The sequence below is a fragment of the Bemisia tabaci genome, chromosome 3 (genome assembly GCF_918797505.1).
Source record: "Bemisia tabaci chromosome 3, PGI_BMITA_v3".
Classification (NCBI taxonomy): Eukaryota; Metazoa; Arthropoda; class Insecta; order Hemiptera; family Aleyrodidae; genus Bemisia; species Bemisia tabaci.
Window position 1 is genome coordinate 9,573,214 of NC_092795.1, and position 25,379 is coordinate 9,598,592.

The 25,379-nt window shown below is 36.3% G+C and overlaps 4 protein-coding genes and 1 long non-coding RNA gene across 7 annotated transcripts; 2 read left to right on the forward strand and 3 right to left on the reverse strand.

The window, feature by feature from the left end:
* The first annotated feature begins 1,186 nt into the window (after positions 1 to 1,186).
* LOC109030970 (uncharacterized) lies at positions 1,187 to 16,301 on the forward strand. Its single transcript, XM_072297729.1, has 7 exons — positions 1,187 to 1,469; positions 2,051 to 2,404; positions 2,722 to 2,876; positions 3,547 to 3,724; positions 4,684 to 4,862; positions 5,591 to 5,746; positions 13,585 to 16,301. Exons 1-7 carry the CDS (start codon positions 1,202 to 1,204, stop codon positions 13,873 to 13,875), a joined length of 1,581 nt encoding a protein of 526 aa, XP_072153830.1. The 5' UTR covers positions 1,187 to 1,201; the 3' UTR covers positions 13,876 to 16,301.
* Positions 7,634 to 11,956, reverse strand: LOC109030969 (Protein phosphatase 4 regulatory subunit 2-related protein). The gene is made up of 2 exons (XM_019042211.2): positions 10,840 to 11,956; positions 7,634 to 10,241 (listed from the first exon to the last, which is right to left on the reverse strand). The coding sequence occupies exons 1-2, from the start codon at positions 11,895 to 11,897 to the stop codon at positions 10,223 to 10,225; spliced, it is 1,077 nt and encodes a 358-aa protein (XP_018897756.2). The 5' UTR covers positions 11,898 to 11,956; the 3' UTR covers positions 7,634 to 10,222.
* Positions 11,953 to 12,903, reverse strand: LOC140224192 (serine/threonine-protein phosphatase 4 regulatory subunit 2-like). Its single transcript, XM_072297730.1, has one exon. It carries the CDS (start codon positions 12,727 to 12,729, stop codon positions 11,953 to 11,955), a length of 777 nt encoding a protein of 258 aa, XP_072153831.1. The 5' UTR covers positions 12,730 to 12,903.
* Positions 15,783 to 23,976, reverse strand: LOC109030971 (E3 ubiquitin-protein ligase rnf8). Of its 3 annotated transcripts, XM_019042213.2 has the most exons (5): positions 23,953 to 23,976; positions 22,804 to 22,909; positions 21,670 to 21,871; positions 20,685 to 20,736; positions 15,783 to 17,984 (listed from the first exon to the last, which is right to left on the reverse strand). In XM_019042213.2, exons 2-5 carry the CDS (start codon positions 22,882 to 22,884, stop codon positions 17,882 to 17,884), a joined length of 438 nt encoding a protein of 145 aa, XP_018897758.1. In that variant the 5' UTR covers positions 22,885 to 22,909; positions 23,953 to 23,976; the 3' UTR covers positions 15,783 to 17,881. The 3 variants fall into 3 exon arrangements, with proteins under 3 accessions (XP_018897758.1, XP_072153832.1, XP_072153833.1); XM_072297731.1 differs by lacking the exon at positions 23,953 to 23,976 and having other exon boundaries at positions 22,804 to 22,941; XM_072297732.1 differs by lacking the exon at positions 15,783 to 17,984 and having other exon boundaries at positions 20,463 to 20,736.
* LOC140224193 (uncharacterized) lies at positions 17,979 to 23,419 on the forward strand. The gene is made up of 2 exons (XR_011899443.1): positions 17,979 to 18,678; positions 21,715 to 23,419. It is a non-coding gene; the product is annotated as an uncharacterized lncRNA (long non-coding RNA).
* Positions 23,977 to 25,379: the final 1,403 nt, after the last annotated feature.

Sequence of the window (25,379 nt, forward strand, 5' to 3'; positions counted from 1 at the left end):
TCCTGTATAGGTAAAATTCCTCCCTTTTATCACGGTTATTATGAAGAAATCCCGTTTTATCCCAGTCAATACAGCTTTAGAACAAACGATGTATCGAATATCGATACACAAAGATCGATATCCTTCCTGTTATCCCGGTTTATTAATATAGGTACATCCCGTTCATCCATGACTATCCTGTATAGGTAAAATTCCTCCCTTTTATCCCGGTTATTATGAAGAAATCCCGTTTTATCCCAGTCAATACTGCTTTAGAACAAACGATGTATCGAAGATCGATACACAAAGATCGATATCCTTCCTGTTATCCCGGTTTATTAATATAGGTACATCCCGTTCATCCATGACTCTCCCGTATAGGATGTAAAATTCCTCCCTTTTATCCCGGTTATTATGAAGAAATCCCGTTTTATCCCAGTCAATACTGCTTTAGAACAAACGATGTATCGAATATCGATACACAATGATCGATATCCTTCCTGTTATCCCGGTTTATTAATATAGGTACATCCCGTTTTTCTAGGACTATCCTGTATAGGTAATAATCCTCCCTTTTATCCTGGTTATTAGAAGAAATACATCCCATTTTTATACCTGTCTACCTATCAATAATTCCTTTACGGAAGAATACATTTAAATTTCCCGGGGATTTTCAATGACGTTTTCTGATTGGTTAATGAAAGACCAATGAGAATGCGAAATGACACGGACGTACACACAAAAAAGGCCTTATTTTTTTTTACTATAGTAAGATAAGAAAAACGAGTGGTGGATACCATCGTCGCAATCGGAGGAATGCATTTTCCCAGCTTCTTCGTTGTTTTTTGAGCTTAACTCATCAATCCTGCGATCCTCGAATCACACGATCGGTGAGAAAATTGTTGTCCAATAGGAACACTGAAAAAAATTTCGGAAAAAATCCTATTCGGCGTTGACCCTATCAAAATTCATTAGTTAATGTATTTTTCAACTGATAAAAACGGCAACAACGCAAAGCGCTCCCGCGTTTCCACCCATCATTCGCGACATAGTGTTGCCAGAACCAATGAGCGACACTCTGAGTGGCGCGGGCAAATCCTCGCTAGTTTGAAAAAGCGCGCCTGCTTTACTCGAGCGCTTGTAACTCTTCGGCGCACCTGTCATTTTTTCGCGTTCAAGAACTGATTGCAAAAAGAAGCTAATAAAATGAAACGTGGTTTGAATGTTCTTCAGCCTCAGTCTTATAGAGTGTTTACAAACTGATTTTTCTGTTTCTCAGACTTGCGGCGCAACCGGACGCTCCTACAAATATGGCGAAGGACGCGTGCTGTGCCAAAACTTTGCCAAGTCGCTACTAACAAAGGTGGGTCTGAAGCCAGGTGAAGTTGTTGGTATCCTCATGCCCAATATCCCTGAGTATGTCATCGCCATCCACGGAGCCTTGGAAGCAGGACTTACAGTTACCGTTGTCAACCCTCTCTACACTGTCGGTGAGTTAAGACAAAGACCTTTCAGATCTCGCCTCTAGAAGCAACGCTGTCAAAAAGTTTAAAATCTCTAATTTCAAAAGACTACCTTAAAAAAAAAAAACTGTTAATTTCGTTAAGAACTCCCTTAGGATTGTAAGTAAATTACAGTAGACCTCCTTAGTTTTCCAGAGAAAAAATAAAGTATGACAGAAAATCTGTAACGTTGCAAACGGTGGTACGTAGTTTCGCGCTTTGACCATCGAAATGTGATTTCCGAAATTATTTAAAAAACCAGGATACAAGGGTTACAAGTTTCACCAATCTGAAGCCAAACCATTCTACTTATCTGGGAAAGGTTTTTTGTATTTTCGACACTATTTTTCAATGCGGTGAAGGTGTGAGAAAATTTGTGAGGGCCAAAAAAGATCCTTTTGAGCTCTCCTTTAGTGGGAATTGAAAGTGCGAACCATGATGCTGCGCTCGCACCATGATAGGTACTGTTTGATTTTTCCAATTTTTCCAAGCAGCTGTCCAGCCAATAGTCCAGCGAGGTAGCAAATCTTGAAAACGGTGACTTTAATCTCAACTATTGTTTATTTCAGGTGAAATAAAGCGGCAGTTCGAAAATGCCGAAGTTTCTTGTGTCATCACCATCGAACAGTTTGTGCCTTTGGCTCAAGGGGCAGTGGAAGGACTTAAAGGGTACAAAGGACACATTGTTGTTGGCGGTGACTCCGCTCCGGAAAAGAAAGTCTTTGGCCTTAAAGAGCTCATAATGGAAGGATTTTCACTCGACACACCACTGCCAAAAGTTTCCGCTGATGATATAGCCCTTTTGCCGTACTCAAGTGGGACAACTGGAATGCCCAAGGGAGTCAAATTAACCCACAAAAATTGCGCAGTCAACTTAGAACAGTGCAAGCACCCTGATTTTGTCAACCACACACCAACATCAGGTAATAGAAAAGAGTGAAAAATTAATTTCATCAGATGACCAAAAAATATACTACTCCAAACCGAAAATGTCCATCAGGCAAAAAATGTTATTTTTTTTTTTGTTTATATTGATTGAAAATGAAAAATGTCGAAACTGATTTGCGAATGAACTGTAGAAAATGAGATGAGCTAGCGAGAATGTCAAATTAGCTTCTTAAGTTTAAAAATCAGATGTTGGTATCCTTTCAGCACCAATTCCAGTTTTTAATCCTTCAATAATTTCTGCTACTCAATGGTGAATATATTTTTACCTACTGAGGCTTTGGTCTGATTTCAGAAACGGAGCAAGAAAGAGTGTTGAGTGTCCTGCCTTTCTTTCACACGTACGGGTTTAATGGTATTTTGAACACAGCACTCATGTATGGTATGCACATGATAACCATTCCAAAATTTACGCCTGAAGCATATATTGAATGTGTCCTCAAGTATAAGGTTTGTATTCCCTTCAAATTCCATCATCTAATCTTTATTTGTAAACATTGAAAATGTAAAATATACAACCGTCCAATGAAAACAGAGACCTCAATTCACAGAGTTAAAATTTTTAATAAAGCGATTTCAGTCCAGTTGGGTAGAAAAGTCACATTTTGAAATTTTAATGCAAATTTCTCAAAAGTGTCAAAAAGAATAAGTTGCAAGTGGTTTACCTCAATTTTGTGTCTTACAAAAAGTTAAGTCATACATTATCTGGCAATATCATACCCTGTGGGTACACGACAGAGTAGAAACTGAATCACATAAACCCCACCTCATCTGTATTGCCTGTTGTGAGTGAGTCCAGTTGGATGTCCAGATTTAAAACCTGGAAAGAAGAGCTTTGTGCCTATGATTATGCGTTTTGCCTCAAATGTCCATTTTATGGATCTTCAAGTGATATCTGCTTAATTATATGCTTTGTAAAATTTTCTCCTGCACTACATATAATACAGCAAATTTTATCTAGCCGACTGTCACGACTTTGTCCGTTGAACAGAAAGCTGTTTTCCTTAAAAGCTTCTACATTTCTAGCCAGGGCCAAGTGGCCAGGGTATTATATATGGTAACAAGCACAATGATAAGTTATCTTTGATCTAATTGAATTGATGTTTCCTTTTTTCCACAGCCAACCATTCTTTTTGTAGTGCCGTCCTTACTCTTATTCTTAGCTTCACATCCTGCTGTCACGGCAGAAACTTTATCATCAATCAAAGAAGTAACTAGTGGTGCTGCTCCAGGACCAAAAAGTTTAATAGATAAATTCAAGTACAAATTAGGAAGAGATAATGTTAGTATTAGACAAGGTAAGAGAAATTTCAAGAAAAATAATTTCAATCCGTGATATTCAAAGGCTGAGCCAAGGGGTGGGCCATAAAATGTACTTGTTTGATACTAGCAGATCTCAGTGAATGCTGAAATGATCCCTTGGGCTCTCACAAATTTTTTCTAGCTTCCCTTTACGATGGTATTTGATCAAAGAAATAGTTTCCCAGCGCATTTGTGGCGCTAGGTAGATTATTCTCATCAAATATTCCAATCTCACATATTTTAGGAAGTCTGTTTTCAAATGAAGTCAAGACTGGAGTTTTACATATTCTTAAAAGTACTTTAAAGTTTCAACTGAATGGCAATGACTTGCCTGAATGAAAAGACTTTTGAATTACATTATGAAAAAAAATTGTTCCTCGACCTCCAGTAATTTTTGAACCGCTCACCCAACAGTGGTGCACTTACTGTGAAAATCATGAGTGAGGGAAATCTTTACGTCATGAGTTTTTCCCAAAAACATGAGACTGCATCAGAAAGTCTTCAAGTTTTTCTTGTAACTGTTGAGTGATGCCGAAGTTTTGAAAGCATTTAAAGAAAAAAATTTGAAATTTATAGGGAACATAAGTCATTCTATTTTTATCTAGGCATGTATCTCATATTCAAACAGAAAAGTGAATTGTAAAACTTGTTTTTTTAAACTAGTTTAGTGAATATGCGACTCGGCTCATACGTCTAATTGTTTTTCAATGGAGTTACTGAAAAGTTACCAACTACTTTTTACTCAATGTAATTTTTTTCAGAAGTTCTCCATGGCTCTAATAAAAAGTACAGATTTTTTTCATTCATCCTCCCACAATAAGTTGTACATCAAGAGCAGTTGTATCTAAATCAACCATCAGTATCTGTTTTCGTTCATAAATTTTTTGTCGTTCAGTTTTTTTTAAATTTTTTGTTATGTATGTATTTAACGAAGAATTTGGATTTTCCTATGCAGGTTATGGAATGTCTGAAACCTCTCCTTGCACAACCTTAACACCTTGGAATTTACCCGCCAGTAAATTGGGTTCCGTAGGTCAATTAGTCAAAGGAACACAAGCTAGAATTGTTAGTTTAACAACAAAGGAAGATTTAGATGCTCATCAGTCAGGAGAGCTGTACGTCAGAGGACCTCAGGTAGGGAAACCAATAAATATTCTCACATTTTAACGTCAAGCCAAAACAGTCACAGTGACTGGCGCCTTTTCATTTTGCTGCTGTAAGATGGAGCCTTTATAGGAAGAAGTTTTGGAGCTTTAGTCACTTATGTAGCTGAAAGAAAGTGCAGCCAAATGCAAGCGTGGTTTTAAGTGAACGAATACCGTCATTTTTTGCGTTTTTTTCCTGGCCTGATGAGAATATTCATGTAAAGATTTATGGACAGCAAGCATGTTAATATGAATGGTCAAAAAAACAAGATCGAGTTTAAATTGTGTGAGAAATCAGTCTCCTGATTATTGAATACCAACTGATTTTATTTGTAAAATCCAATTAAGCCAGAGAGCTGAATGCAGATATATTAAAAACTGTTGAATAAGCTATCCAGCAAACACATTTCCCTTGTGTTTACCTCTCCTAAGCATCATCCACAGATGGATGTGAAATTGAGTAAGAAATAACACTTCTGGGTTTTGAGAGTAAAACAGTTTAAAAGGGGCAAATAGGGATCTATTCATACATACATACGAGTCGCTGTTATAGCGCTCTTTGGCGCTTTGCGACACCTAATCGCCACAAAGCTCGGTCTTCCCACAGGTTATCAGGGAGTTGACACTCCCTCATCTCACTTAACACCCCCTGTCGCTGGGATCTATTCTATCGGCATTAAACAGATTTTCTGTAAAATTGCATTTGATTGTCAACAGGTTATGGCTGGATACCTGAAGAATGATGAGGCCACGAAAGAAACGATCGATGAAGAGGGATGGCTGCACACGGGTGATGTTGCTTACTACGATGAAGATCACTACTTTTTCATCGTTGACAGGACAAAGGAACTCATCAAAGTCAAAGGAAATCAGGTAAGATTCAACAACTCAAAATTTTTACTAAAAGCCTGGGGAAGCTTGCATGTGTGTTTTTTTATAGTCTGCTACGAGGTGTTGTCTCAAGTCGCATTGCGTATGTGAAGGTGCTCATCCTAACAGTAATGGTCTTCCTGCTCGAGAGAGAACATGATCTCAGTCAACACATTTTTTCTGTTTTAATTTTATTTTACATGTGGTCTGAAGAATTAAAATGCAGTCTAATTGGGAGCATATTTTCAATTTGTTAGTAGTATTGGGGCTCCTTCTTGAATAATTTTGGCCTGGCTGGCTCTATTTGCTGAGCATTCTTCTCTCACCAGTGACACTCTTATATGACAGCACAAGGGAAAGTGGTCCAATTTTCTGCACCTCCAGTGAAACTCAAGGGCACTTTTCTCATAGAGTTCCTGTTTAACAGTAAAAATAGGCGTTGCAGAAACTTTTCATAGGATAGTGATGAAGAGCAGAAAAGGAGAGTGAAATACATTTATATGTCCACTCTCGAGTTCATGGGTAGGGGTGGCATTGGTAATCTAAAATTGGTGTTTTTCAAAAGAGAAGAAAGCTCACAATTTTTGAAAAGGAAAGCTTCGTTCAGTGGTGCAAAAAATGCTAAATATAATGGCCTGTTTATTTTTTGGTCATTCCTGCTAGAGGAATTGGGCAAATTGGACTGTTGGAACAGTTTAAAATGCTGGCATGAGAGAGATGATTGGTCAGGAATGTAGAAACTTCCGGCAACGGGTCCAGTTATGCAAACCGGTGGGAACCTCTGGGAGAACAGAAAAAAAATGGAGGAGCCCTCTCTGATTTTTTTACAATTTTTATTGTTGCGGAAGTAAAAAGGTCCAATTTTTTGGAGCCAAAGTTTTTTTTAAATGTCTTCAAGGAGAACTAATTACGAATTGAAGGGCTTGGAGGACAAGGCGCGTAAGTGCAGTTTTTGAAAAAATTGATTATAAATGATTTCAACTAAAATTAGTTTTGAAATATATATGTTCTGTGAACAATTCACTCCCAAATTCCAATTTTTATGCATCAAAAAGTGAGTTTGAACTTCCTTTTCATCATAAGGCACTATTTGATCTTGCAACTTTAAACACAAATTTCTCAGAATAGCAAAAATTGCACTCTTACGCTGTGTCCTTCGAGCCCCTGAATTGTGATCAAAAATGGGGGACAGCCTGGAACATGCTGCAAATGCATGTGTTTTGGAACTTTTAAAAGTAACATCTGCCGTATTCATTCAAATGTTTCCATGCTGTGCCGATGCACTTTGCTTTTCTTTGAAGGACTATTGCACTTGTACCTATCAATATCTCAGAGTTTGTTACACTTATTTTGAGAAAAATGGGAATTACCAAAGAATTGAACGATATCTGTGCAATGGTCCTAATTTTTCAAATTGCTGTGAATGCAAAACGTTTTCCTAATATTGATTGTGCCACAATTCACAGAAAATTTTTACAAAATTATTTCCCCAAAACAGAGGTGCAGTGCTAATTTTTATCATGGCTGTTGAATGAGACAATGAAAATTTCACAACACCTAACTTAGGTGATAGAAAATGGGTGGGGGCTGAGGACAATATCATATTAAGACATTGAAAGCAAAACTTGATGGGCTGAACTCAACTTCAAACAAAGCCATGTTACTTCAACTCGATTCTCGGCTTTTGATTAGCTTTTCCCTCCTTAGAAATAATTTTTTAAACTTTTGAATGAACTCTTTGGTTTGTCCACAAAATTTTACATTGGACAACTGAACTGCGACCTTGCATTTATTCCTAGCCATTGTCCCATCATTGCACTTGAGTGCAACTTGAAGAGATTGAAAAAAGGTTGCTGTCTCTCCAAATCAAGGATGATAAAGAAGGCTGAATTGTCAAATATTCAGATCATTTATTTGATCCGTATCAATACAATCAATGCAGTTTCATGTGATAAAATAAGAATGACAAAGGTATTAAAATAATTTTCGTCTAAAAAAAGAGGGAAAAACTAGGAGTTAGCTAGTGCCTTAAAGACATAGGTCTATTTACAGAACTACAGGACTCTTAAAAAATTCTCAATATTTACATTTTTTTGTCTAATTAATATTTCCTAAAATTGACTTATAGTGTCCAAATCAGACTTCATGAAAGAATAGTTCTGTCGGGCACTGCCTCTAAAAAATGATCGCAATTTATAGTGAACTAGGTAAATGAGAGTTGCAGGAACGACATCATAACAAAGGTGTGAGTAGTAACAATTTGAACCGCCATCAAAAATTGACTGTCATTATTCCCCCAAAATTCTTGAATAATATAACATAAAAGCAAATGAGTATCTTACTTGAAAAATTGAGAATAACAAAGAAAAGCAAGTTTTTTTTTTGGGTCGGATTAGTTTTTTATAGGCTGAGTAATTCTTGTTGGTAAAAATGTATTCTTTCCTTCCTGCCTAATTTTGTGATCACTATTTAAGAGTGGAATCTACGTCCACTATTTTTAGAAATGTACTTGGGACTTACAATTTCAATCCTATAACCTATTATTAGAAGAATTGGCCAAGAACCTTCTTCTGCGTGATACTCTATTAGGTAACATACATTAAGGGATCGTAAGATGAGAGTGCTTCTTTCATGCTTTTACAGTAAAATAATTCTATTTCGTTTGGCTACTTTGTTTGGCTACTATTCATGCCCCCTCCCTCTCCCTTCAAAAAATTTATATGCTGAATTGATCTTATCAGCAACCAAATATTTCCGCAAACAATATCAAAGTCTTAACAGTAAAGAATTCTCTATTCAAACAACTGATTATCTGTCTGACAATGTGCAACAACTGAAATTTCATCTTATCAGTCTTTCAAGCCTGGTTTGACCCCTTTCTCAGGTCGGGTACGATAACGGAAACAAGAGCTCTTGAGTTAGCAATATTTGTTTATCAGCAATATTCCGATTTCAACATTTGGAGGTTTGAACCCATTTTGAAATTCACAGAAGTGCTTTTGCAGCTTCAGCAGAGAGTAGAGTAAGAAACAATTTTGAGCTGAGGTGTTGGGATTTACATAGAATTGATATAAACAAAGATATCAGTAGGTGTATTAAAGATCTTTTCTATTTTTTTTAAAAAAAAATAATTCTTAAGAATTAAGCTGATAAGATACCTATTTTAGTTTATCGTTAATGTTGATGAAGCTCTAGGAATTCCGGATTTATGGGTTCATTTTTTAAATTACAAGTTTTGATCCTGACAAATTACTTAAGTACATCGTCTATAAATATCTGAGGTTTGGATGTGATTGGTCCAACTTTCACTTAAACATGAGACTATTTCAAACTCGACTCAGCATTGAGTAGTGCTGTGATAAGACCTTACAAAAATCTCAGTGCGTATAATTTTTACATTTCACGCCTTCAATCGTAAAATTAGTAGCAAAGAAACATTTTTTATACCCTGCTTCACAGTCCTACAAATTGGTCCTCAAATAAAAGCAAGCCACCAAGCCCACAGAAAAACATCAATAATTCAGCATCTCTGGAATTGAAAAATATAAATGAACAGCCCAATAAAATCTTTGACCAGAATCAGTTGAACAGCATTTCTTGCTGCCTATTTTCTTTGATGTTTCATTCTTTTAAATGACAACTAAACGTCTTCAAAGTTTCTGTATGTTTACCCAAGATTCGGAAGAATACACTCACAAAATTTCGAGTTTCAGTGTTGCTTCATTTTCTGTTCAAAAATTTAACATCGGAGAAAATTGGGCCATGTACAATGTAGTTCGGCAATACCATTAATCCACCCAATCAATTCTTGGTTTCTAATTAGAGAATTCATTAAAAAAATGACACATTCTTGTAGCTCGGAACGAATTCATAACTCACTGGTAGTATGCAATGGATCAAACTTCACCTAGGTGCTACTTGAACCTCCTCTCTCCCCATTAAAGTTCTAATATTTACATCAGGAACAGATTAAATGAGACTATCTGATCAAGTTATTAAGAATGAACCTACTGGATTTTGACGTTAAATTATAGCCTAAGTATTTTAATGACCCTTGCATAGTTGGTTATTTCTCAAAGGTGAAAATGGCAGTGAAATACAAGTGTGAAGAATTGGAGAAAGAAAAGAATGGACAAACATCACATCAACCCAAATGCATTAGTCATCAGTTGGCCCATGGGTTACCACCTAAATTGATGTTGAATGGTGCTATTTTTCGATGTGACATTCTCTCATTCTTTTCTTTCTCCATGCAGTTCCCCAAATCAGGCGTTTCTCAATGGGCCTTGACATCTACTTAACTTGTGCCTGTATCTACATTCAGCTGTGAAATTAACAGCTTTCTTCGTCAAACTATGTAAAGTGCCTTGCAGCTAGGAAAATGTACATATAATAGAAAATGAAACATACAGAAATTCAGCTACCTTTACAGTTTATTCAAGCGTTGAGTAACTTCATTTTAATCGAGCTATCAATGAATCATGAGGCAGCTTCCAATCTGTTGAGAAATTTTAGAGGAAAATGTGTCATTAATATTTTGTATGATAGAATATACATAAGTGATGTTCATCACAATAGAAACTGAATTGGGTTTGTGGATTCTTAATTAAAATGGATGGATAGGTTTTCCATGAAATGTTCACAGTTCCAAAGATCAATTTTGTTAAAAAACATACTCATGGTATTGATTAACCTGACTGGCAGTGGTTTGCAAATGAGTGGAATAAATTCCCTGAATTCACGTCAGATTTAATGCAGGTTGCTAATATTAGGATGGAAACTGCGCTGAAGATACTTTAAAAGTCCAGACATGACTCATCAAGAGCACTCTTTTATCTTAATAATTATTTACAATAAATTTTGGCAGAGCGAACGCTTACTTAAGTTCAAATTATAAAAGCCTTTTATTATTGAGGTGTTCTAGTATTTTCCATTTTGTTTATCTTCTTTGAGGAAAATGTAAAGTCATCTAATTTGAAGTCATAAGTTGCTTTTAAGTAGAAATTTTCATTTAGATACAAATTCTAGTTAATGATATTATTTGTGCTTCAAAGTATCTAGAAGTTTGGTACTGGTTTGGATTCGGGACGACTTACTCTTCAATGACTGATGCAGATGTGGATGTGGTTGCTTGCTCGGTAGGTGTATCTTGTGGCTCCGTGACGACAGGAGTTAGACCTATTACTTCATCTGTTGAGCCAAGACTTTCATTGTCTGCTAAAAGTGTGACCAGGATGTCATCTGCTGGATTTGAGGAACTTGCACTTTCTTTAGGCTCACTGGTTGTGGCAGTAGGGGCTTCGTTTGAGGACTCGTCTTCTGGTAGTGTAATGGTTGGCTGATTTTCTTCATCTGCTGATTCGGCAGATGTTGTCGAAACATCATCTTTGTTCGGAACACTGTCTGATGAGGAAGTGCTGGTGGCAGGGATCTCAGGTAACACTGTGCTTGTCTCTGGCACTGCTTCACTGACCATTGCTTGCGCTTCACTGCCACTTTGAACATCAGGTGTCGCAACTTGAGCATCTGATGAACTTTCAATCAACATTTCCGACTCATTTTTAATGCTGTCACATTCCGTTACTTGAGGTATTGAGTTATCACCAATTAAATTAGAGGAACTCTCTTCAGTAACAAGTACGTTTAGGGATGATGTGACTTCTCCAGCGACAGTTGATAATTGATTACTAGACATTGAATCTTCTGACAGAAGGCTCATTTCGTCTGCAACACCACTTTCATTATTAGCTGTGTTACTGTCAGGCATGGAAGGGTCAATTATGGTGCCATTACAATGTTCTGGGGTAGTCTCTGAGACCTCGGTTGCTTCTTTGATGATTGAGGCTTCAACCGTTACAGGTTCACTCTTGATTGGCTCAGGAACCATTTCGTTAGTATCAATTGGAGTCATCTCTATTGATGATTCAACAGCCATTGGTTCTGTAATTACTGGTTCAGGAACGGAAGGCACGGACTCTGTTGGGGTTGGAATAGCTTCAGTTGGTACAGGCTCACTCATTGACATTATGTGATGTTGGTCAGTCATGTTGGACAAAGGCTCTGTCATTGCTGACAAAGTCTCTGACATCGACGCCATAGGCTCAGTCATTTCCGAAAGAGCCTCCGTCATAGCAGGGTCGGGCTCAACACACATTGGTTCTACTGATTGTTGAGAAATAGTTTCAGGAACAGGTTCTGGAGGGGCAGACTCAGCAATTGGAATTACTTTCCGTAGAGACCAGATCTATATCAGTTGACATATCTTCTGAGTTCTGAGAGGTCATTTCAGCAGCTATGGAAGCAGCTGAGTTAATAGCATTTGTGATGTTATCTGCTTTAACCCACTGAATTTTATCATCAGGAATATTTTCGATCAACAAACTATCCATTTCAAGTTCGTCTGCTTTAATGTCAAGCAATTCATCTGATGGCGGAGGTGCAGAATTTTGTAGGCCGAGTTCCGAGTTGAGCATATTTCTGCCCATATCGTCAGCAGTGCCATTGTTTTCAGGAATTCCATTGACAGCCTCTTGGTTTTTGACACTGTCCAACTGAGATCGAGAAAGTGAATCACGTGTGCTCACAACCAAAACGTTCTTCTCAACCGCACGCATGTACTTGTCAATACGGTTGTATTCACTCCGGGGTGATACTAGTAGCTCGCTGATTCTTTGTATTGTAAAAGGCGCACCCATAAAAGTCTCTAGTCGTTCTAGTAACATTGTTTTCATCCTCTCGTAGTTCCAGGGCTCTACGTTAGGACTAGGTGGGATTTCTGGAGCCATAGGTTGTGAATCAAAAAATTCACTTATCACATTGTTGAGTTTCTGTACGTAAAGCGGTTTAACAAGGGACCACTGATAAACCGGGTCACCTGTCTTAGCAACAAAGCGTAAATATTCTTCAAGTTCAGCCGGGATTCCTTGAGGTTTCAATCTAGCGAACATTTCCAATGCTTGGAGAATTTCCTCCGGGTTTTCCATCATGACGACCGCGGTGAGAGCTTACTGGATGCTAATGACTAACAACTGCCGTTCAGGCCACAGGTTTTCACTATTTACTCATGATTTAACCGAATTCATGGATCACGAACACTTCACCTGAACTTCTTTTAAACGAACTTTATATCAAAACAACGCTTTTGCCCTTTAATCGTGGCTTTCGTTTCGCAACTTTCATCCGAATCGACCGATATCGGTGACGTAGCGGAACGGTGATTGACGGCTGTTGATGAAGTTCTTGATTGGTTCGAAGTCCTCCCCTCCTGACTGCGGCGGGAAATTTGAATTTGCGGGTTCAATCCAAGACTGTCGCGTGCTCCCGTGATGATTATCAAATATTTTTCTTTCTTTGCCTTTCATTATTGCCTTTTTGCATTAATTATACTCCTTGTAAAAAGGTATTTTTCGTCAATTGTCATTTGAATTGGATACGCCAGACTTCAATTATCAATTTTTTTTTTTTTTTTTTTGAATTTTTTTTTTAATTTATTGTTTTTATGTTTTTCAGTTGTTTTTTTTCAAATTTAATTTTTAACGTTTTTGATTTCTTTTTTTTTCATTTTCTTTTATTTTTGGGGTTTTTTCCATCTCTTTCATTTGATTTTACTGTTTATAATTTTTTTTTTTTTTTTTTTTTTTTTTTTTTTTTTTTTTTTTTCATAATAAATTTGTATAACTCACTGTTTAATACTTGTATTTCATTTTATTTCACCACAAAGCGCGGCCATAGTCAAGATGTTAAAAGTTCCTTTTATATTACTCCTCAGTGCTGAGTGCTTATTCATACTATGTGCAGTTTTTATTTTTTTCATCTAACATTTTTCTTGGTCTTACCTACAGGTCTCACCTACGGAGCTTGAAAGTATTATCATGCAAATCCAAGGAGTCGCGGACGCAGCTGTTGTAGGAATCCCTGACATATTATCTGGTGAAATTCCACGGGCTTTTGTTGTTCGTCGGCCGGGTTCTACTGTCACCGAGGAAGACATAATCCAACATGTCGAGCCCAAAGTTGCAGCCTACAAGAAACTTGCCGGAGGCGTTAGATTTTTAGATATGATCCCACGCAACCCTGCAGGAAAAGTCCTTAGAAATGAGCTGAAAGTTTTCGGCAACAAGGAAAAAGCATAAGTTTTAAGATAAGGCCCTAAGAATATAAATAGCAATCAATAAATTTCATCAACTTATAGCTTTTATTTTTATTATTTTCCAAACTTTTTATACAGAAACTATGTTGTTTAAGTGATATGAACAAGATCTATGCTCAAGTCAGTCCTAATGCCAGATAAACAAAAATGATCAAGGAATAATACTCTGCCAGTGTGTTCACTTAAATATGAATCGTTGGTTGCAGCAATTTCATCTACATTTGCGTCGAAGATTTTTCTTTCGGTCGGAAGCCTTCTCTTCGATCCCTATAGATTCCATCCAAATGTTTAATACGTAGCTTTTCAAAATTTGGGATAGGTTTGAGCACAGGCCTGATTCAAATCAGTTTTTTACTGTAGCTGTTGTTAGAATTTTTTACTTTCCGTCTACCTAATTGTTATTGCAAGAATGTGATCTTTTGAGGTACATGCCAAATGAATCTCAAGTTTATTTAGGTCATTATTAAATTCATCCTAATAATTAGAAATCTCTTTCAGAAGATAAGGAAAGAAAATATAAGATATGATAAGAAATAGATATTGGTTTTTAGTATGTTAAGACAAGGCTGAAATCATTGGACGTTGCAACATTGTTAAAAAGAGTGCCATATTAATTTGATTAAAATCCCATTTTAGATTTAATAGATTACATTATTTACATCTAATGAAAGTTTTATTCTTACAAGTATTTAATCAGCGGATATGTTTGTTATTTTTTATTTTGTAAATGCCATGAACCGTAAGTAAGTGCCTGAGGGTGTTTTTGTAAGGCAAGTGCCTATTATCAGCAAGCTGATTACTACTGTGTTTTATTTTTTTGTGTAAGGCAAGTACCTATTTTCAGCAAGCTGATTACTCTGTTTTTTTTTTTTTGCTGTTTCCCGCGCTTAAGAATTTTATATGAATTAATTTTAAAAACAAATTGAATGGGAATGAATACCAGGAGTATAATACATTTAGTTTTTGCAAAAGTTTCTTTCCTATTTTAAAGCACCTGCAGTTTGAATTTAATCAATTTTAAATGTATGAACAAACTCTAGAATTTAAATTTTATGAATCTATTATGTAATATTTTTTTAGTAATATTTTCAACAGAGTATGGAAGTTAACCACTCTCTTTAATTCTATTCTAAAGACATCTCAATGCGTTTCATCATTGTACAGCCACCTGGCAAAAATTGGTTATGAAAACTTTGTCACAACACTACAGCCAAAATTAACGTTGCAGCTATTTTATCACAAGAGAAACTGAAAGATTGCGGGTGTTCTTAAATTATTTCCATTCTATATTCTCTCTGTATATTTTGTTTTGCTTTTTAGCTTGATTTGTCCTTGTTCGGTTTTTTATGTGTAGGCTAAAAATTTAAAAAAAAAAAAAAAATTAGGGCAAAACCGCTTTGTACATAAAGCATGATTTACCACTTTTAAAGTGTAGTTTGGTAAATCATTCGCTGATAGCTTTTAACTTATTCGATTAAAACGTGTTCAGTAAGTTTAGAATCCTGTTGTCTAATCGAGTTAAATTATATTTTTTTCATACTCTACTTTCTACTTTAAAGTCTTAAACCAAAATCCTGTTTATCGATTCTCTCATGATATATTTTAAGGTAAATCAATGTTCCTGTATGTTTGCTTTATTTTATAATTTGAAACTCTCCGTTAATTGCAAGCACCAATGATATTTAATAGTTCGGTAACTTTGCCATCTTGATTGAAGTGAACAGAAGCAAGCTTTTTATTACTTTTAAGTTTTCAAGCTACAGTTAATCGCTCTTCAAATATGTTATGATTTTGTCGCCTACTTGAAAATGTATGATATCATTTATCAATGGCCCATGGCTAGAGAGTGAACTCCTAATCACATTTTTTGTTATTGCACATCTTTTTGTAAATTCAGGATCTCCACGTTATCTATTATCTGAACTTTACATGTGGAATGGGCTTTGCAAAAAGTAAGAAATTGGTATCATTACCTGTAATTGACTCTTTCAGTTACCTGTGATAAAAATTATGTAAAATCGTGTCTCAAAGACCTGTTTGCCCCCTTTTGATCTACTTTTTAAGAAAATTTCCTTTTTTTCCCCCGCTCTTTTTTTACATGAATTTTGGATTTGAATAGCTGTGATTCCCTATCATGAGGGTTATTTCAAAACGTTTTTACTGACCATGACCGGCAACTTGTGGAGAAAAAGTGCAATGAGGAAATACTACTGTATACATGTAAAACTGCCAAACCATTCATTCATTACTCTTTACCCTTATCCCGTAATTTTACAATGTTCAATTTTGAATATCGATAATATCCCTTGTTGTTTGTCATTTTTAAACTTTTTACTGTTACCCCCTAGATTTACAGTTTTCAAAGAGTTAAGACTGAATATTGAATAAAATCTATTAATTGATTCTAAAGTTGTGTTTCATCATTGAATTTGTATCAATTGAGTTTTATTGATGGTTGATTCACTTTTTTAAGCAACCGTATTAAAGCTGGTTTCAATGCAAGCATCAAATCTTACCCGTGGCAGGAGGAAAATAGGTATGGACATTGAATCGACTTGTGCAACCTCTATCAACTTGTGCTACTCTTATGCACAGATCTGAATGGAGAGCCAGAGGCTATGTCAGTGCGTTAGCGGGAAAAGATCCGACTGCTATTGCTGTGTTACAGCCCGCAGGCTTTTCTTCCGATGATGGTCTGATGCAGCTTTTACGTCCATATCTGTTTTCCTCTATAATGAATCTCATCAACCAAAATCAGCGAGGTCCTCTGCTACATATTATAATTCATAATTTGATCATGAGACTCAAGTCCTCGTTTAAAGGTTACATATTAAAATACAAATTTTTGCAAGAAAGGCAGATTTATTACCTAGTGAATAGACAAAAATTGGTAAAACAGCTCAATGATTTATACATTTTTTGGTCAAAATTGGTATAGTCGGAGTAAGTAGGTAATATGTTTAGAGATGAGTGTCAACACCTCAGCATATTTTTCCCTTACATTTTTCGATTTCCATTTTTAACTCTAGTTTCAGTCAATCCAGTCCTTATTTTCAACTTTTTCACTTTATCCCTATACAATCTTCAATAATGTCCCATAAAATTAATTACTAGACTTGCAACTGATACCTACATAGATTATAGCCAACCAATCACGCGTAGCCTTGTTGTCTCACCACCCGTGACGTCAGCAAGACTATATAAGCGTGGGTTGCCTAAAAAGTGAAGTCTTTTACCATCTTGACGACCCACGACCCGTGTAGTCTCTCTCTAGGGTCTTTTACCATCCCTATGACCCACGAACATGTAAACTCTCTCTCTGGTCTTTTAACATCCTTATGACCCACGACCCGTGTATATCTCTCTCATCGGTTTTATTCTATCAAAAGTGCAACTCTTTATTTCAACTTTAACGCTGTAAAACTTCGTGACATTCAATTTGTGAAATCTGTGATATGTGCCTTCATGACGCCAATACAACTTATTTCGTCTGAACTCTTGTTTTATCTTTTATCGAACATTCTTTAGTCAGTTTGTCAATCCTGACTCAAAAAGATTGACTGGTGCCGAAATTCTTTGAACATTTTCTCAAAAACCCGTATTAGTGAACGGATGCTTGATCACCATTTTTAAGCGCATCCTTCATTCTAACATGGTGCCTCAACCTTCATTCTAACAATGAGGAATTAAATCCTAATTAATTCGTCTTTTATTCTTTACAAGAAAAAAAACTGAGAAAAATACACCAAATTGTAGGCATGAGTTTGTGTCAGAACATTTTAAGGAATCTACACGTACGTTCATGGCTTTTGAGTCATGAAATTCTAAGGAAAAAATTGTCAAAAGCTATCATTTGTACCTTTTTTAATATAAAAAGACAAACTAAGATGGCAAAATATTTCTCAATTCTTCATTGAATCAATTGTGACCAGTTCAAATGTTGCAAATACACAAATACATCCAATTCTTAGAAATTCAGGAACTATGCGTCAAGAGCTTACTTCAAAATCATTCAAATATTCTGGCCTATTAAAAATACTTGTATAGATGTATGCCATCGCACTTCTACTCTCTGGAAGGTTTGAGTGTAATCTGAAATCACAAAAAAGAATTTATTTAATCTTACAATCAGGATGAACAAATTGATACGCTTAGGAGAAAAAATTGCTTATAATTGGCCAAAGCTAGAAGATTGGAGAAAATTGAAAGTAATACAAAATACACTCTGCAAGATAACGAGTTGGAGGATTAGTGAATCAATGGCTGTGCAGAGCATGAATACTTAAGAGTTTGCTCGGTAGTTAGATCGCAACATCAGGGATCCATTAGATGAATATTTTCATTTTGTGCGTTTCATGCCACAGTAATTTTTCAGCATGAATAACATCTACTAACAGCAGATGGCTGTGTAATTTCGTTTTTTACTTGATGAAACCCTGCCTGAAACTGCAGAGGAGATTATAAATGCAAGTTGAGAAAAGGCCATGAAAAGACCTTGAATTTATGAGCGGCTACAGGGAGATATAAATGCAGTCACATTTTCATTAACAGCTGCAAAAATTTGACATGTCCCACCAAATCTGGATCTGAACTAAATATTGAAGGAGTACATCCATTAACATATATTCTCCGGTAATCAGTTTATCCACAAAAAAGTGAATCATTACAAAGCTGATCCAATAGTTCCCGCTAGCACAGAATAGGAACAGAATTTTGTTGGGGCTACAAAAGAGGCGAGACGAACTTTGCCACGAAGATGCATTTTATGTGAAGATCCTCGGTTAAGGTATGTTGACGATTACTCATTAATAAAAACTAATGAGAAAAATTAGCACACACCAAGGAATACATAGCTCCAATATTTTGTTCAGATCTAGTTGTGGTGGAACGTACCAAAATTGGAAAATGGCCCTCTGTCAAATGCGTTGAAACTTCAGTATGTTGTGCAGCATGTCATCGTGAACAAAAGTTCCTATAGGCCAAACAAGATCCCATGTGCGGTTTTCGAGATATTCGCCGTTTTATGTGCGTAACCGGAGGTTTCGCGCGCTCCCGCCGGAGCCATACCATTGTGCGGCGCCGCTCGTGCCCTTCCCTCCCAGTCACTCTCCGCTGCCCCGCCGCCCATACCTCGGCTCCTCTATCGCTCCAACTACGACGCTCACGAGGCTGCGCCCATCATTACCGGACCGCGCCCGCACGCCGTCTTCTTACGCGGCCTCTTCTTCGGCCATGTCGCCTCTTTTTCTCATCGATCCTTTCTCTAAGTCTTCAGAAACGTTTAAGAAGTCCATTTTTACTAAACATGATAATGCTAGTATCACAAATAATACAAAAAGAGAGGAAAAACAAATGATAATCCATGCGAAAGTACGTAGGAGGGTTGGAATGCCTAAGAGACGTTAAATAAAACGAACTTTTTTTTTATTTTCTTCCCTCTTCCTTTCTTTCTTTTTTTTCTTCATTTTTCTCATGTGGAAGCAGTGAAAGTAACTTCTGTCGGAAGATGATGTTGATGTTTTTTCTTTTTTTTTTTTTCTTTCAATAATGACGTGGCGGAGGTTGAGGGTAAATTAGTCGGCTGACGATGCCCAAGTAGGAATTAAGTTTGCTTTAGTCTTGACTTAGCTGAACCGCACCAATGGAGGAGGAGAGAGGGATCATTAATAACTGAACTCAAGGAAGAGAGATGTCCATTTAGGCGTAAATGGTCACATCTTAAGTCGCTCCAACTTGCAGCACCACCTTATCAGCCATCTTATTATCTGCTGATCGTATCCTCTAATCAGATCGTACATCCAAGACGAACTCCATAGAGATGATGAAAAAGAGTTGCAGGTCGACCGTAACATTCATGCGCGTACGGGGCCTTTTGTCAGCTAAGTCAAGACTAAAGCAAACTTAATTCCTACTTGGGCATCGTCAGCCGACTAATTACCCTCAACCTCCGCCACGTCATTATTGAAAGAAAAAAAAAAAAAGAAAAAACATCAACATCATCTTCCGACAGAAGTTACTTTCACTGCTTCCACATGAGAAAAATGAAGAAAAAAAAGAAAGAAAGGAAGAGGGAAGAAAATAAAAAAAAGTTCGTTTTATTTAACGTCTCTTAGGCATTCCAACCCTCCTACGTACTTTCGCATGGATTATCATTTGTTTTTCCTCTCTTTTTGTATTATTTGTGATACTAGCATCATCATGTTTAGTAAAAATGGACTTCTTAAACGTTTCTGAAGACTTAGAGAAAGGATCGATGAGAAAAAGAGGCGACATGGCCGAAGAAGAGGCCGCGTAAGAAGACGGCGTGCGGGCGCGGTCCGGTAATGATGGGCGCAGCCTCGTGAGCGTCGTAGTTGGAGCGATAGAGGAGCCGAGGTATGGGCGGCGGGGCAGCGGAGAGTGACTGGGAGGGAAGGGCACGAGCGGCGCCGCACAATGGTATGGCTCCGGCGGGAGCGCGCGAAACCTCCGGTTACGCACATAAAACGGCGAATATCTCGAAAACCGCACATGGGATCTTGTTTGGCCTATAGGAACTTTTGTTCACGATGACATGCTGCACAACATACTTTTGAGGACGTCAATGAAAATTGCACTATCGCAAGGCTCAAACACAGTAGGACCTCAAATTTATGAAAGGTTATAGCCTCTCATAAATTTGAGATCTTTTTCTCTTTTCTTTGCGAGATTTGGTGATCATTTCTAAAGAAAACAACGCCAGCCCCCGATTAGGCAAAAATTATACCCCTGATTATGAAAAATTAGCATCTTACAACAAGTGCTGTGACATACCGATTTCCAGTATCTAAGCTTGGAGGTATTGTAGGAGTTGTAGAAACATCATCTGAAACAAGCAGACAGAATTTAGTTAACAAAGGAAATGAACAAAAATGTGGAGAAACAAAATGATGGATTCGAACATGAAAGAAAATTTTGATCTAGAAGGATGATCCAAAGAATTTATTAAAGTTAGAATTTTTGGCCAACAAGAATGACTTTTTAAGATACTATAATTTCTGTGATAGATGATCCAGGTACACTGATCTACTACGGAAGTCGCTGTATGAGCCGTCATACGTTGCTAAATTTCCGTTGAAAAACAAGCATTTTTTGGAAATCTTGTGAAAATTAGTCTTCCAAATTTTCAGAGGATTTTGCCTTACTGCTAGTCCACCTCCATTACAAATTGGCTCCAGACTTACAAATCAGCACTGTTGCTGCGATGATTCATTTGTATTGTAATTGTTATTTTTGTGTGAGTAAACTTCAAGATGCCATATGTGCCATTGTGGTGCCATGAGTGTCATACCTCCCAAAAATCCCATTAACGGCTAAGCAACAATCCATATAAAAAGCTATGTTGACGGAAATTTTATGAAAAAAAAAAAAATGTCTCGTCAAATTTTAATTAGTCTTGTGTCCTGAAGTTAAAATTGTGCTTCGATGTCTTTTATAGGTCCTTTAAAAAGACGATCATTGCATTATTTTTGAGATGACTTAAATTTGTATTTTTTGCGCTACCAATTTCAAGACAATGACCCTAAATCCAAATGTCAGGACGTTTTGCATTCTTCTTTCTTTTGGGCTCAAACAATACATTGATGAAGGCTTTAGATTTTCGTCTTTTTTAATCATTTTACAGTCAATATGTTTCATAATTAGTGATGCTTGCATCTCACTTGATGTTCAGAGCTTTCTTTCTGATACAAGTTTAAAATTTTACTCATGATGAAAGTGCAGGAAATTTAGAGAAACTGAGCAAGCTCAAATTCATTACCTCTTGAACTGACTGCTTTGAATCGCTCTTCCTTCTGACTTTCAGGAAATCTTCTGACTATCCCATCGATAATATTATCAATCGTTGGACATCTGCAGTGTGACGTGATTAAGCAACGGCAGAGGGGACAATTTTTCTGCTCTTTTTTCCATTCCATCAGACAGAACAGACAAATGATATGTCCACAGTTGATTATCCTTGGCTGAAAAAAGAAGAGAAATGTGAGTTATTTCTATTTCATCAAAAATTAAGAAGGAATTATCATGGTATTGATTGCTGCTTGACATGACATGGAGTGCTGGGCTTCTCTCCTACAATCATACTGAACCAAACCTCCTTATTGTGGTTCTGAAATTTTTAGTGAAATATGTGTATTCATTGTCTAGTGAAGTTTTGACGAGACAGGAAAATTGGAACTTGGAAAGGCTCTCATTATAAAACTGGAAAAAAAGTAAGGCATTGCAAATTAAGGAATCCGCAACACCCCCTCCCTCCCTAAAGTGCTAGACATCATTAATGAGAAGTTCCTGAATGTATCTAGGGCTAAACTCGGATAACTCATACCTGAGTTTTAGAGTTTCTCAACTATTATTTTTTGTCTATTTATTTATTTTTTTTTCAATAATAATAAGCGATTTTCATGGGTAGGAATTCTTACAGAATATTTTTCGAGTAGAGAGGACACATCATAGACATATCGACAGTGTAAGATGGCAATCACATAACTCGGTTTGCGACGTCGCAGACTTCCTGTCATACTTTATTTTTTAAACGGAAATCTACTCAACAGCAATTCTTTAAAACTGCCGTGATTTTTCTTCTCTGTGCGAAGAAAATTCTGCATAAACTCTAAGGAATGATGCCAATTTGTTCTCCTGTAAAAAAATAACATAGAGGCAGAGATTTTCAGACACTGCAAACAAGATGTGTGATTCCGGACTTACGCCGTCGATATTCAAGAAATTGCTTTTATTAGTTTTCTAGTCAAAAATGAAGAATGGACTTTAAGTTCAGCCATCAATTTGATACTTCTAAAATTGAAACGTTATAACTTTCAAGACTGGCAAAACACAAGAAAACTGGTAACCAAGGCTGAAAGGCTTTAAAGCTAGTTTTTAAGAGAGGAAATTTTACCTGGATGAAAAGCTCATTACAAATGGAACACTGCAATTCCTTCACACTGTAGTTGAGGAAGTCGGTCATTTTTGTCTCCATTTGTCCTCAAAGCCTGCATGTAAATCTGAAAATAAAGGAAAAATCATAAAATTTCTTGAAAATTCTACAAAGTATTTCTCATTGTTCTAAAGGTCCTTGTTCTAAAATTACATCTTACTTTGAAGTATCTTCAACTGGAAAAAAACACCACTAGGGTTGATGATTTTGCTTTAATGAGTGAAAACTTTGATCATCTTTTCCCTTTTTCCCCCTTTTTTTCTTGAAAAAATTTCTTGTTCGATTTTTTTGTTCAAATGCTTCATATCTATGACAAGAGTGCAAAACCACATATCTCTATTGAGGTGTTTCAAAATGTTTGCTCCTATTTTTAAAGAGAAGAGGAATTAGGAAAATTTTCAAGAAATTATATCAAATAGTTTTCCAGGGAAAAAAAAAGAATGATAGAGTCTGCAATGTCACAATTGGAGATACGTGGTTTTGAACTTTGGCCATTGATATTCTACTAATGAAGGATTAAATATCTTAGCAACCTGGTCAATTATAAATAAATAAATAAATAAATAAAAAGTAAAAATTGTTGTACCAATGTTGATTCAGAAAAGTATTTTTGAGAATTTTAACAGCATGAACTAAGTCAAAGACAGGTAATCAACCTGGCAATTACTTCGTACAAAACTAAAAAAAGCACAATCTTCTGATCGACTTGTTGGACGGAGAGGGGAGGATGTAAAAATAAATTCTTGCAGGATAAATAAATATCTAAGTAGTGGAGAGAAAAAATTACTGTCCCCCCCCTCAAAAAAAAAAAAAAAAAAAAAAAAAAAAAAAAAAAAAAAAACAGTTTCAAATGAGTCACATTTGTGGTTATTTCATTTTATGCTTTTTTTTTAAATTTGTCATTACAAAATGAATCTCTACTGAAGATTTTTCAATATCACTAATGAAAAAAGCATTCACAAAGGAAAAAAAAAAAAAAAAAATACAATTTTTTTCATCAAGCAGAGTTGTAGAAGCACATGGCCTTTTCATATTTAAGTCGAGATAAAAGAATTTCAATTAAAAATACCACAAGAATAAACTGAATAAATGTATAAAAAAAATACTCACCTCTAAAATGATGGAAGTACAGCCCTAGATTAAAAAGAAAATTAACAACAACTAGGATAAAACAAATTATAATGAAGCACTGAGATTAAAAAACAATACTTGGTTGCAGTTGCTCAGTTGCAAACTGCAAGGGGAAGAGAGCTCAAGAGAACAATTAACACTGAGCACAGGGGTGAAAGTCTATTATGTGATCTACCTGAAGAGAGGCCAAAAAACAAAAAACCTAGCCCCAGGGGATTTCTTGCAAATATCAGAAGAGAGAGGCTACTGGCTACCCATAACAAGGCAGGCAATATTACCTGAATGGAAAAAAAAATAAAAGATTTTCTCACCACTGGTCATGAATGGGATTTTACAGTTTGAATTTATCTCACAGGAAGGGGGCGGGGTAAGAGGTGAGACTTGTTGCCAAACAGTGCACATAAAACACCAGCATAAATCAATATGTCCAATGGGTTGGACTGGTCAGGTCTGTTTTGCTCTTTGTTTTTAGGAAAAATATTTTCTAGATTATTGGCACTTCAGAGTCTCATTGAATGTGTGTGGTTCTAATATCTCTTAAAAATATTGTTTCTTTGTAATGGGTTAATAAGGGTTTTTGGAAACAAAAGTACAGGACTAAGCATGAAATTAGTATTCCAAAGACCGGTCAAAATGGAATTTTCCATCAAATTAAATTAATATTGCTCTAAGCTGTCTGGAAAAAGTGTGTAAGAAAAGTATACAAATTTCGTCAAGACTTAATACTTACTTCATATTTAATATTCATAACTTGATTTTAATTTTTTTTTTCACAATTATTGATTTATAACATGGTCCAGAGAATTTTTAAAATAAAGTTGGAAACACCTGGAACTTTACTTGAGGATAATTTTCACACAGTATTGATAAGCATGGTTAAGCATGGACAAGTGAAGAAATCACCATGAATATGTAGCTTTTGAAACAATAAGACTATGCAACAGGTAGGAAAATTGAAAACTTCTTGCTTTGAAAAGATAAAAAAAATTGATCACTGCCTACATAGTTTCGAGAGATAATAATTAAGTAAAAGTTCCTTGCATGGAAATTATACAAATTTCAAGCTATAACTGACAACTAAGCTAGATAGAGACAATTGAAAAACTTTTAGCCACTATCACACCATCCAAACAGTGAACGACATGATAACTGGGATGACTTGTCACATCTGATACTACACTCAGGACGCCAATTATCAGGTCTCAATTGAACTCTATTTACTCAAGAGCCCCTTCCAATATGCTCGACATAGATATGTTCAGGAGAGCAATGACCAAGACAACCGGGCCACAATTGGCTTTCCTTGAGTTTCGGACTCAAGGGACAGGGATCAAGGGTCAATTGAAGATAGGGGTGAAATCAAGCTCTCACCCCTCCCCCTTCAGAGCCTAGTCGATTCTCCCTCA

Coding starts and splice junctions, on each gene's coding strand:
- LOC109030969 (XM_019042211.2), bottom strand. CDS start 11,897: ATGTGTGTTGAGCCCGACCCTGCTATGACGGAGGCTCTTTCGGAAATG.
- LOC140224192 (XM_072297730.1), bottom strand. CDS start 12,729: ATGATGGAAAACCCGGAGGAAATTCTCCAAGCATTGGAAATGTTCGCT.
- LOC109030970 (XM_072297729.1), top strand. CDS start 1,202: ATGTTCTTCAGCCTCAGTCTTATAGAGTGTTTACAAACTGATTTTTCT. Junction 2,405..2,721: donor CAACCACACACCAACATCAG/GTAATAGAAAAG, acceptor GTCTGATTTCAG/AAACGGAGCAAGAAAGAGTG. Junction 4,863..5,590: donor TGTACGTCAGAGGACCTCAG/GTAGGGAAACCA, acceptor GATTGTCAACAG/GTTATGGCTGGATACCTGAA.
- LOC109030971 (XM_019042213.2), bottom strand. CDS start 22,884: ATGGAGACAAAAATGACCGACTTCCTCAACTACAGTGTGAAGGAATTG. Junction 20,737..21,669: donor CAAAGCAGTCAGTTCAAGAG/GTAATGAATTTG, acceptor TGCTTGTTTCAG/ATGATGTTTCTACAACTCCT. Junction 17,985..20,684: donor AGCTTAGATACTGGAAATCG/GTATGTCACAGC, acceptor TTGTGATTTCAG/ATTACACTCAAACCTTCCAG.